This window comes from Ranitomeya imitator, chromosome 7 (assembly GCF_032444005.1).
Source record: "Ranitomeya imitator isolate aRanImi1 chromosome 7, aRanImi1.pri, whole genome shotgun sequence".
Taxonomy (NCBI): domain Eukaryota; kingdom Metazoa; phylum Chordata; class Amphibia; order Anura; family Dendrobatidae; genus Ranitomeya; species Ranitomeya imitator.
Genome location: NC_091288.1, coordinates 129301781 through 129314589, shown reverse-complemented (window position 1 = coordinate 129314589; position 12809 = coordinate 129301781). Strand labels below are relative to the sequence as shown.

The window sequence follows — 12809 nt, the reverse complement described above, 5'->3', positions numbered from 1 at the left end:
CCCCCCCTCCCATAGGTCAGCTCGGGTGTGGTTTCTAAAAACTGTATGGACTTTAGGTAAAAATCCAGGGTCAAACCCTTTATCCTGAAATTTCTCTTGAAGTGTATGGGCATTTGTTTTATTCCATAACATTACTGCAATTCCCCAAAAGTCACATATACTGGCTTTTTGGTATATTAAGTAGCCAGCTGGGCAGGTGGCAACTGGACATGGAGATAGCAATAGTTTTATCGGTTGGCTTTGTATAGGTATGGGTGTGAATAAGACTGTCAATAATAAATATAGTCATATTAAGAAAGTGTATCTCCTGCTTACTATATGAATGTGTAGAATTTAGATACAATTTTTTTTTCTTTTTAAAAGGAAGATTCACTTCCTGACCTTACACTCTGTGCAGAATTATTTAGCAAGTTGTATTTTAGAGGATCATCTTTATTATTGCTCAACAACTATATTCTCAATCAACCTAAAAGACTCAAATATCAAAGCTTAATATTTTTGGAAGTTGGAGTGAGGGTTTTTTAGATTAGGCTATCTTAGGAGGATATATGTTTGTGCAGGTAACTATTACTGTGCAGAATTATTAGGCAACTTAACAAAAACCAAATATTTTCCCATCTCGCTTGTTTATTTTCACCAGGTAAACCAATATCATTGCACAAAATTTAGAAATAAATATTTCTGACAAGCAAAAACAAAACCCCCAAAAATTAGTGACCAATATAGCCACCTTTCTTTATCATGACACTCAGCCACCTTCCATCCATAGATTCTGTCAGTTGCTTGATCTGTTTACGATCAACATTGCATGCAGCAGCCACCATAGCCTCCCAGACACTGTTCCGAGAGGTGTACTGTTTTCCCTCCCTGTAGATCTCACATTTTATGAGGGACCACAGTAGGAGTGGAGCTCTCTGCCCTTTACTGATCCAGCCTCTGGCCCATCCATCTCGCCCATCAAGAGTCACTTTCATTTCATCAATCCATAAAACCATTGAAAAGTCAGTCTTAAGATATTTCTTGGCCCAGTCTTGATGTTTTATCTTATGCTTCTTGTTCAAAGGTGGTCATTTTTCAGTCTGAGTATCGAACACATTGTGCTTTTTGTTACTCCAGTAACGTTGCAGCTCTGAAATATGGCAAAACTGGTGGCAAATGGCATCTTCACGCTTGACTTTCCTCAATTCATGGGCAGTTATTTTGCGCCTTTTTTGCAACCCTGTTGGCTATTTGCCAAGGAACGCTTGATTATTTGTTTGAAAGTTTGGCAATTTCAAGACTGCTGCATCCCTCTGCAAGACATCTCACAATTTTGGACTATTCAGAGCCCGTCAAATCTCTCTTCTGACCCATTTTGCCAAAGGAAAGGAAGTTTCCTAATTAAGCACACCTTATATAGGGTTTTGATGTCATTAGACAACATCCCTCCTCATTACAGAGATGCACATCACCAGATTTACTTAATTGGTAGTTGGCTTTCAAGCCAGAACAGCTTGGAGTAGGACAACATGTATAAAAAGTATCATGTGATCAAAATACAACTTGCCTAATAATTCTGCACACAGTGTATAAAAATCACATTGTCTATGAATTGCTGCCATAGAACCAGGTTCTCATGGAGCACGCCCCCTGGATAGATGACAGCCTATCTCTGTCAATCCTCTGTCAATCCTCTGTCAATCCTCTGTCAATCCTCTGTCAATCCTCTGTCAATCCTCTGTCAATCCTCTGTCAATCCTCTGTCAATCCTCTGTCAATCCTCTGTCAATCCTCTGTTGTGAATTCTGTGGCAGAGCTCCCTCCTGTGCTCACAAGTGGTACTTCGGCTGATTCTCTCTGTGAGCTTCCGTTGGTGGAGGAAAGTGGTACTGCGGCTTCTGAGTTTCCTTCCTCAGGTGATGTGGTGAAGTCGTTAGGTGCTGCTCTATTTAACTCCACCTAGTGCTTTGATCCTGGCCTCCAGTCAATGTTCTAGTATTAGACCTGTTTCCTCCTGGATCGTTCCTGTGGCCTGCTGCTCTGCATAGCTAAGTTCTTCTTTGCTATTTGTTTGCTGTTTTTTTCTGTCCAGCTTGTCAATTTGTTTTTTCCTGCTTGCTGGAAGCTCTTGGACGCAGAGGGTGTACCTCCGTGCCGTTAGTTCGGTACGGAGGGTCTTTTTGCCCCCTTTGCGTGGTTTTTGTAGGGTTTTGTGTTGACCGCAAAGTTACCTTTCCTATCCTCGCTCTGTTCAGAAAGTTGGGCCTCACTTTGCTAAATCTATTTCATTTCTACGTTTGCCTTTTCATCTTAACTCACAGTCATTATATGTGGGGGCTGCCTTTTCCTTTGGGGTATTTCTCTGAGGCAAGGTAGGCTTATTTTCTATCTTCAGGCTAGTTAGTTTCTCAGGCCGTGCCGAGTTGCATAGGGAGCGTTAGGCGCAATCCACGGCTGCCTTTAGTGTGGTTGGAGAGGATCAGGGATTGCGGTCAACAGAGTTCCCACGTCTCAGAGCTCGTTCTTGTTTTTTGGGTTATTGCCAGGTCACTGTATGTGCGCTGACCTCTATGTCCATTGTGGTACTGAATTACCTTTCATAACACTCCTCCCGTCTTCCCACGTATAGGTTAAAGTAGCTCAGTGCGAACCTGGTTCCCATGGCGGTACCCCATTTTTTTTTTTAATAAAGTGAACCTTCCACTGCACACCTAAGATTTAACTCCTTTGCCTTTAGTGTATCACCACCACCTGCAGTGCGGTCAATTTGAATAGACAAGGACAATATATTGGACATATATGGCACTCCACGTGTATATTATGGATGAACTTTTGAATTGTGACTGTCCTAAGATATCCTGCTAGTTACTTGATAACACCTGTTCATTAGAGGAAAAAGTGGATAATCATATGTCGATACCATGCACATACCTCTTTAACCCCTTCCCAACCTGTGACCGCGTATGAGTCATTAAAGTCGGTGCCAACCCGGCCTGTGACGCATATGCTGCGTCACAGAATTGTGTTCCTGCAGATCAAGTGAAAGGGTTAAAAAATTTCACCCGACCTGCAGGGACAGGGGGAGTGGTACTTCATCCCAGTGGGGGTGGCTTTGCCCGCATGTGGCTATGATCGCTCTGATTGGCTGTTTCACTTTCAACAGCCAATCAGAGCAATTTGTATTATTTCACCTATGAATGTTGGTGAAATAATACAATCTAGCCATGGCCAATGCTGCAATATCATCGTCCACAGCTGTGGATAGGGAGGGAAATTACTGCTATCGTGGAAGGTTTTTAGAAACAGTTACCGGTAAGACTAATTCTATTTTCTTCAGTCACCTTCCACGACAGTCACCTTGGAGTTATACGAATGCTGATTTCTTTAGGGAGGGACCACAGCTTGCAGAACTCGTCTGCCGAATGTTAGATCCCTGTCAAAATTTAGTCTATAGTGTCTGGTGAAGGTATGTACAGTGCACCAGGTGGCGGCTCTGCATGTCTGCTCAGATGAAGCATTCCCTCTTGCTGCCCATGATGTAGAGACCGACCAAGTGGAGTGAGCCTTTAGCTTGGCAGGAGTAGAGAGGTCTTTTACTGAATATGCAAGGCAGATGGCCTGTTTGATCCAGTTTGCAATTGTGCTTTTAGCTGCTTTCTTTCCTTTATTTTGGCCTGAAAACTGAATAAAAACATTCTAGTCAATCCTCCAGGCCTTGGACTGTTCCAGGTAATGGAGTACCACCCTGCGGACGTCTATAGAGTGTGGAAACTTTCTTCCTTTGCATTGGAAGGATTTGAGCAAAATGAGGGCAACACAATATCCTGACCCCTATGAAAGTCCGAGACAACTTTGGGAATAAAGGAGGGATCCAAACGCAAAACTATACTATCAGAGTTCAGAGATAGCTAGGGCTCTTGTACAGACAGGGCCTGCAATTCTCCTATTCGCCTAGATGTGGTAATTGCCACAAGGAAAACAGTCTTAAGAGTTAGAATTTTAAAAGATAATGAAGACAAGGGTTCAAAAAGGACCAGAGTTACTGTTGAGCACTAAATTTAGATCCCAGGGGGAAACACGGCTAAGGAGTCTAGGATGTATTCTGCTTCCAGAGGTCATAAACCGTTTGATCCAGCGGTGCCCGGCCAGGTCCTGTTCAAAAAAGAAACTAAGTGCCGAAACCTGAACCCTCAGTGTTCTTGGGGTAAGCCCTAGCTCTAAGCCCTGCTGGAGGAAGTCTAGGACCTGGGCAATGTTGGGTGGAAGGAATCAGGGACGTTGGGAAGATATCATGAATAGAACTTCTTCCATACTTTGTCATAGATGGCATTGGTCACTGGTTTTCTGCTCCTTTTAAAAGTCTGGATTACCCCGTCAGAGAGACCCCTGGCTTTTAGGACGTTGGCTTCAGTAACCAATCCGCAAGGTTCAATTTGTTGAGGTTTGGGTAAAGTAGGGAACCCTGAAAAAGGAGGTCGGTCCCTTGGGCAGAAGTAAGAGACCTTCCTGAGCCATATCCTTCAAGGCGCTGTACCATCTTCGCGCCTGGCAGCATAGGAGCAATTAATATCTTCGTGAAGTGGTCAGACAGGATCTTCTGCAGCGTCTTTACCAGCATAGGGATTGGTGGGTAGGCATAAGCCATGTTGAAAATCCATGGATGAGCGAAATCATCTATCCCCCGAACTCGGTACGCAGGACTGAGGGAGAAATAGGTTTTTGATTTTGCATTTTGAGCATTTGCAAATAAGTTGACCTCTAGATTCCCCCATCTCGAGGTTAGGGATAGGAAGACCTCTTGGTTCAGGCACCATTCTCCCGGATGGATGTCCTTCCTGCTGAGGAAGTCCATCTGGATATTGTCTGAGCCCTTCAGTTGTACTGCTGAGATGGACAACAGGTGTTTCTCTGCCCAGAGAAATACCCTTGCGCGATTAGAGGTGATGTCACCCCTCCCCGCACGATTTCAGCCAAAGAGCTCTCCTAGCTGAATTAGAGAGGACTAAGGACCTTGCTGCCACTCAAACAGATTCTCCTGAGGCATCGGCTAGAAAGCCTGTCGCCTTTTGGAGAAGAAGTAGGGAGTCCAGGTTCTCCTCTCTGGAGGTCCCCTGGGAGAGGTGTTCTTCCAACTTGCGAAGCCAGAGAAATAGGGATCTGGCGACGCATGCAGAAGCTATATTAGTTTTGAGCAAATTTGTAGAGGATTTCCAGGACTTTTTTAGGTGGCTTTCTATCTTTCGATCCATAGGATCTTTTATAGGAAAGAATCCTCGAATGGGAGAGACGTCTTCTTGGTTACTTTAGAGACTTGAAAAGAGACCTGGACGTCCACCCTAGGGACTTCCCAAATAGAATTGTCACCTTCAAGGGGAAAGCGATTCCTTAATTCTGAGGGTACGCTAAGGCCTTTCTCTGGGGAAGCCCACTCCTGGAAAAATAGAATTAGACTTATCAGTAATTCGGTTTCTAGGAATCTTCCACGACAGTCACCTTGGAGGATGTCTCCCCGCCCTAATGGGGGACAGGAAACACAGAGGTTAAATAACCCTCACCTTCCTGCCATCTCCAGTGTTTTTTCTGGCCATAGTAGCGTGAATAGTTACCACTAAAATGCAGGAATCATCCAGTGAATATCAGATAGGGAGGGAAATTAGTGCTGTTGTGGAAGGTTCCTAGAAACCAAATTACCGGGAAGTAATTCTATTTTCTCTAGTCACCTTCCACGACAGTCACCTTGGAGATAAACCAACGTTAATTTCTTTAGGGAGGGACCACGGCCTGTAGAACACGTCTGCCAAAAGTCAGATCCCTGTTGAAATTTAGCCTGTAGTGTCTGGTGAAGGTATGAACAGAAGACCATGTGGCGACTCTGCATATCTGTTCTGATGAGGTGTTCCCTCTTGCTGCCCATGACGTGCAAACCGAACGGGTAGAATGGGCTTTCAGCGAGATCGGCGGAGGGAGATCTTTTGCAGAATATACAAAGCAGATGGCTTGTTTTATCCAGCTTGCAATCATGCTCTTAGCCGCTTTTTTCCCTTTATTCTGTCCTGAGAACTGGATAAATAGATTCTGGTCGACGCTCCAAGTCTTGGACTGCTCCAGGTAATGGAGAACCACCCTGCAGACGTCCAGGGTATGGAAATTTTCCTCCTTCTCGTTGGAAGGGTTTGGACAAAATGAGGGCAAAACCACACCCTGACCGCTATGAAAATCCGAAACGACTTTGGGCATAAGGCCGGTGTCTAGTTGTAGGATTATGCTATCAGAGTTTATGGATAGGAAGGGTTCTTGAACTGACAAGGCTTGCAATTCTCCTACGCGCCTAGCTGTGGTAATTGCGACCAGGAACACCGTTTTAGGTGTTAGGATTTTAAGGGGTAGAGAAGAGAAGGGCTCAAAGAGTGGATGAGTTAAACTATTGAGTACTAAATTTAGGTCCCAGGGGGGGACCCAACTAGGGAGTTATGAATCTTTTGATCCAGCGATGGCCTGGTCCTGGTCAAAAAAGAAACTAAGGGCAGATACCTGAACTTTTAGAGTAACCGGGCGTTACATGTTACGGAACCACTCAGCACCCAGAATATGTTGTACAGTTATATGTATGGATAATAGGTTCCATGTGAGATGCAAGTCCCTAATGCATTAGCCCACAAGCTGCGCCCCTGGGCAGAGGCGACACAATATCCCCCTTTTGTCCGCCCCCCACCTTTGTAATTCCCACAGAATAGGTCACACAGATACAGAGGGCAGGCCAATAGAAAAGCGGCAGGCCAGACATACATTACAATAGCCGCAGGTGGCAGGAGCCTGCGATATTTACTGTGGGAATTAAAAAGGTGGGGGGCGGACAAAAGGGGAATATCGTGTCCCCTCTGCCCAGGGGCGCAGCCTGTGGGCTAATGCATTAGCTGCTGTGTCACAAAACTGGTGAGAGGTCTGCTTTAATTCGTAAGCCAAAGACAGGATCGAAACGTCACCACAGAAGTCAGAATAAATGTGATTTCTTGTTTTCACCAACTTATGAGACGTTGTCTCTTTGGCTTATGGATATTGCACATTTTTCCAATTAGGACTCCTTGGATATTACGTGCGCTTTATTTACGGGTAAAGTTGACCCGATATTCCCATGAGGTGCTGTGTACCAACATTGAATTGATATTTAGGTTCGCTTTAATCGTCTGACTAATCACCCTCAATTCAGCGATTATAGAAATTACAAGCATTTGCAGAAAATACAATATAATACATTTCAAACTAAGGACAACAGTAACAATGACAAATACTTCACATTACCATTACAATCAACTATTCCAACAAACCTGTTCAGCGGACTGAGGAATATCATTTAATAATGCAACAGGAGCATGATATCCTGGTTTCTTCTGTGTAAATGATGCTGTAGGATCATCATCATCCTGCCAGAAAAACAGATATGAAAACTGTTTCACATGTTTATTAAGTACTTAAAGGAGACCTAAAGGAGTTTATTTTTCTCATTATTACAGGACTGTAGCTTTTAGCACACGGTGAGCTCAACATCTGATTATGTCTGGATGTACCAACTGTGGAAGAGGGTTGGAGGTGGGGGTGAAATTGATGAATCTATACAGCATCTGAATGGCAAATAGAGCCTCATGCTTCTATCTGTAGGATTTAGGGTGGACTCATCATCAATTTGCCTGTTTTGTCAGGTCTCTTGTCCATCGAATGTAACATGGTGTTTCACTTCATAGCCGTCTGCCAATGAGCAAGACAAATCAGGTGAACACTCATCATTTCAACCAAGATTCTGAACTCTACTTGCAATTGACTATTGCCATTTATCATTCATGTAATAAGATGTTCTGTGTATTCTGCAGACCAGCTAAAAGAAGAGAGTTTTATAAAGGTAAGTTCACACTACGCTTCTTTTTATGCAGCAAAACCTGATCTCTTGGAGGGAAAAAAGGTGCAGCAAAAAGTTTTTCTTTCTTGCAGCGGTTTTGGCATGCTAGATTTGACGCCAGTGCATGCTGATAAAGTTTAGTATTAAAAAAAAGTCCTATTCCAAAGAATGAGGTTTTGGTACATAAAACGCTACCTGTGTTTTTGCACCACCCATTCAAATCAATGGTTTGAACTGCTGGAAAAACCCTGAAAGAAGTGACATGCTCTATGTCCAAAAAAACAAGCAAAGAACAAAATACTGATTAGAAAAAAAAATTGTGTGTGCATGAGATTTCTGAAATCTCATAGGCTTAGCTGGTACTGTATAGAGCAGCTTAAAAATGAGCATAAAGAAACGCATCAAACACAGCAAAACGTCCAGTGTGAACTTAGCCTTAATCAGCTATGAAGCGGACAAAACTGCTGGTAAAGGACAAATCAGCCTTTTGGTACATCTTTTGGTAGATACTGCACAGAAAAGCAGCCAAACCACTCAGCGAAGACTACATATATCACACTACATTGAGCAAGGACAGAGACTCATGTGTTGCATACAGTACAGACCGAAAGTTTGGACATACCTCATTTTAAAGATTTTTCTGTATTTTCGTTACTATGAAAATTGTACATTCACACTGAAGGCATCAAAACTATGAATTAACACATGTGGAAATTAACAAAAAAACAAATGAAAATATGTCTTATATTCTAGGTTCTTCAAAGTAGCCACCTTTTGCTTTGATGACTGCTTTGCACACTCTTGGCATTCTCTTGATGAGCTTCAAAAGGTAGTCACCGGGAATGGTTTTCACTTCACAGGTGTGCCCTGTCAGGTTTATTAAGTGGGATTTCTTGCCTTATAAATGGTGTTGGGACCATCAGTTGTGTTGTGCAGAAGTCTGGTGGATACACAGCTGATAGCCCTACTGAATAGAATGTTAGAATTTGTATTATGGCAAGAAAAAAGCAGCCAAGTAAAGAAAAACGAGTGTCCATCATTAATTTAAGAAATGAAGGTCAGTCTGAAAAATTGGGAAAACTTTAAAGGTACCGTCACACTTTAGCGACGCTGCAGCGATACCGACAACGATCCGGATCGCTGCAGCGTCGCTGTTTGGTCGCTGGGGAGCTGTCGCACAGACAGCTCTCCAGCGACCAACGATCCCGAGGTCCCCGGTAACCAGGGTAAACATCGGGTAACTAAGCGCAGGGCCGCGCTTAGTAACCCGATGTTTACCCTGGTTACCAGCGTAAAAAAACAAACAGTACATACTTACATTCAGCTGTCTGTCCCTTGCCGTCTGCTTCCTGCACTGACTGCTGGCCGTAAAGTGAAAGCAGAGCACAGCCACAGCGGTGAGTCACCGCTGTGTGAGTCACCGCTGTGCTGTGCTTTCACTTTCACTTTACGGCCAGCAGTCAGTGCAGGAGCAGACGGCAAGGGACAGACAGCTGAATGTAAGTATGTACTGTTTGTTTTTTTACGCTGGTAACCAGGGTAAACATCGGGTTACTAAGCGCGGCCCTGCGCTTAGTTACCCGATGTTTACCCTGGTTACCAGCGAAGACATCGCTGAATCGGCGTCACACACGCCGATTCAGCGATGTCAGCGGGACCTCAACGATCAAAAATGGCCCAGGCCATTCCGACACGACCAGCGATCTCACAGCAGGGGCCTGATCGCTGGTACGTGTCACACATAGCGAGATCGCTACTGAGATCGCTGTTGCGTCACAAAACTCAGCGATCTCGCTGTGTGTGACGGGGGCTTAAAAGTGTTCCCAAGTGCAGTGGCAAAAACCATCAAGCGCTACAAAGATACTGGCTCACATGAGGACCGCCCCAGGAAACGAAGACCAAGAGTCACCTCTGCTTCTGAGGATAAGTTTATCCGAGTCACCAGACTCAGAAATCGCAGGTTAACAGCAGCTCAGATTAGAGACCAGGTCAATGCCACACAGAGTTCTAGCAGCAGACACATCGCTACAACAACTGTTAAGAGGAGACTTTGTGCAGCAGGCCTTCATGGTAAAATAGCTGTTAGGAAACCACTGCTAAGGACAGGCAACAAGCAGAAGAGAATTGTTTGGGCTAAAGAACACAAGTAATGGACATTGGACCAGTGGAAATCTGTGCTTTGGTCTGATGAGTCCAAATTTGAGATCTTTGGTTCCAACCACCGTGTCTTTGTGCGACGCAGAAAAGGTGAATGGATGGACTCTACATGCCTGGTTCCCACCGTGAAGCATGGAGGAGAGGTGCGATGATGTGGGGGTGCTTTGCTGGTGACACTGTTGGGGATTTAATCAAATCTGAAGGCATACTGAACCAGAATGGCTACCACAGCATCTTGCAGCGGCATGCTATTCCATCCGGTTTGCATTTAGTTGGACCATCATTTATTTTTCAACAGGACAATGACCCCAAACACACTTCCAGGCTGTGTAAGGGCTATTTGACCAAGAAAAAGAGTGATGGGGGTGCTACGCCAGATGACCTGGCCTCCACAGTCACCAGACCTGAACCCAATCGAGTTGGTTTGGGGTGAGCTGGACCGCAAAGTGAAGGCAAAAGGGCCAACAAGTGATAAGCATCTCTGGGAACTCCTTCAAGATTGTTGGAAGACCATTCCCGGTGACTACCTCTTGAAGCTCATCAAGGGAATGCCAAGAGTGTGCAAAGCAGTCATCAAAGCAAAAGGTGGCTACTTTGAAGAACCTAGAATATAAGACAATTTCAGTTGTTCCACACTTTTTTTGTTAAGTATACAATTCCACATGTGTTAATTCATAGTTTTTATGCCTTCAGTGTGAATGTACAATTTTCCTAGTCATGAAAATACAGACAAATCTTTAAAATGAGAAGGTGTGTCCAAACTTTTGGTCTGTACTGTATGCATGTATGCATGAATGTATGAATGTATAGTTATATGAAAAAGTTTAGGTACCCCTATTAATCTTAAGCTTAATGTTTTATCAAAAAATTGGTTTTTTTTTTTTGCAACAGCTATTTCAGTTTCTTATATCTAATAATTGTTGGACACAGTAATGTTTCTGCCTTGAAATGAGGTTTATTGTACCAACAGAAAATGTGCAATCTGCATTCAAACAAAATTTGACAGGTGCATAAGTATGGGCACCCCACCAGAAAAGTGACATTAATATTTAGTAGATCCTCCTTTTGCAAAAATAACAGCGTCTAGTCGCTACCTGTAGCTTTTAATGAGTTCCTGGATCCTGGATGAAGGCATTTTTGACCATTCCTCTTTACAAAACAATTCCAGTTCAGTTAAGTTTGATGGTCACCGAGCATGGACAGCCCTCTTCAAATGATCCCACAGATGTTCAATGATATTCAGGTCTGGGGACTGGGATGGCCATTCCAGAACAGTGTAATTGTTCCTCTGCATGAATGCCTGAGTAGATTTGGAGCGGTGTTTTGGATCATTGTCTTGCTTAAAGATCCATCCCCTGCGTAACTTCAACTTTGTCACTGATTCATGAACATTATTGTCAAGAATCTGCTGATCCTGAGAGGAATCCATGCGTCCCTTAACTTTAACAAGATTCCCGGTGCCGGCATTGGCCACACAGCCCCAAAACATGATGGAACCTCCACCAAATTTTACTGTGGGTAGCAAGTGTTTTTCTTGGAATGCTGTGCTTTTTGGCCACCATGCATAACGTCTTTTTGTATGACCAAACAACTCAATCTTGGTTTCATCAGTCCACAGGACCTTCTTCCAAAAAGAAATTGGCTTCTCCAAATGTGCTTTTGCATACCTCAGCCGACTCTGTTTGTGGCGTGCTTGCAGAAACGGCTTCTTTCGCATCACTCTACCATACAGCTTCTCCTTGTGCAAAGTGCGTTGTATAGTTGACCGATGCACAGTGACACCATCTGCAGCAAGTTGATGCTGCAGCTCTCTGGAGGTGGTCTGAGGATTGCCCTTGACTGATCTCACCATTCTTCTTCTCTGCCTTTCTGATGTTTTTCTTGGCTTGCCACTTCTGGCCTTAAAAAGAACTGTACCTGTGTTCTTCCATTTCCTTACTATGTTCCTCACAGTGGAAATTGACAGGTTAAATCTCTCAGACAGCTTTTTGTATCCTTCCCCTGAACAACTATGTTGAATAATCTTTGCTTTCAGATCATTAGACAGTTGTTTTGAGGAGCCCATGATGCCACTCTTCAGAGGAGATTCAAACAGGAGAACAACTTGCAAGTGGCCACTTTAAGTAGCTTTTCTCATGATTGCATACACCTAGCTATAAAGTTCAAAGCTCAATGAGGTTAGAAAACCCAAAAAAGTGCTTTAGTAAGTCAGTAAAAAGTAGGTAGGTGTATTTAAAACAAGAAAATGACTAGGGTGCCCATACTTATGCACCTGTCAAATTTTGTTTGAATGCAGATTGCACATTTTCTGTTAGTACAATAAACCTCATTTCAAGGTAGAAACATTACTGTGTCCAACAGTTATTAGATATATGAAACTGAAATAGCTGTTGCAAAAAGAACAATTTTTATAAAACATTAAGCTTAAGATTAATAGGGGTGCCCAAACTTTTTCATATGTATGTATGTATGTATGTATGTATGTATGTATGTATGTACCGACACACACACACACCGTATATACTCGAGTGTAAGCCCATTATGGGGGGGCTGAAAGTGCCTCTTGGCTTTTACTTGAGTCATGGTCTGTGGGGAGGTGGGTGGTCGTCGGGTGAGGGGAAGCGACAATTGTCACGCACTCACCTGCACCTGGCGCCGTCCCTGCATGTCCCATGGTCTCCAGCGCCCACAGCCCTTCCTCTGTTCAGTGGTCACGTGGTACCACTCATTGAAGTAATGAATATGGACTCCACTCCCATAGAGGTGGAGCCCAATATTCCTT

The 12809-nt window shown here is 43.8% G+C and overlaps 1 protein-coding gene across 1 annotated transcript in view; it reads right to left on the bottom strand.

Moving 5' to 3' along the window:
• Window positions 1-12809, bottom strand: part of SF3B1 (splicing factor 3b subunit 1) — a 418418-nt gene that overhangs the window by 373712 nt on the left and 31897 nt on the right. The window contains exon 3 of the mRNA XM_069733802.1: window positions 7305-7400. Within this exon, the coding sequence (XP_069589903.1) occupies window positions 7305-7400 (96 nt within the window). The remainder of the gene's footprint in view (window positions 1-7304; window positions 7401-12809) is intronic.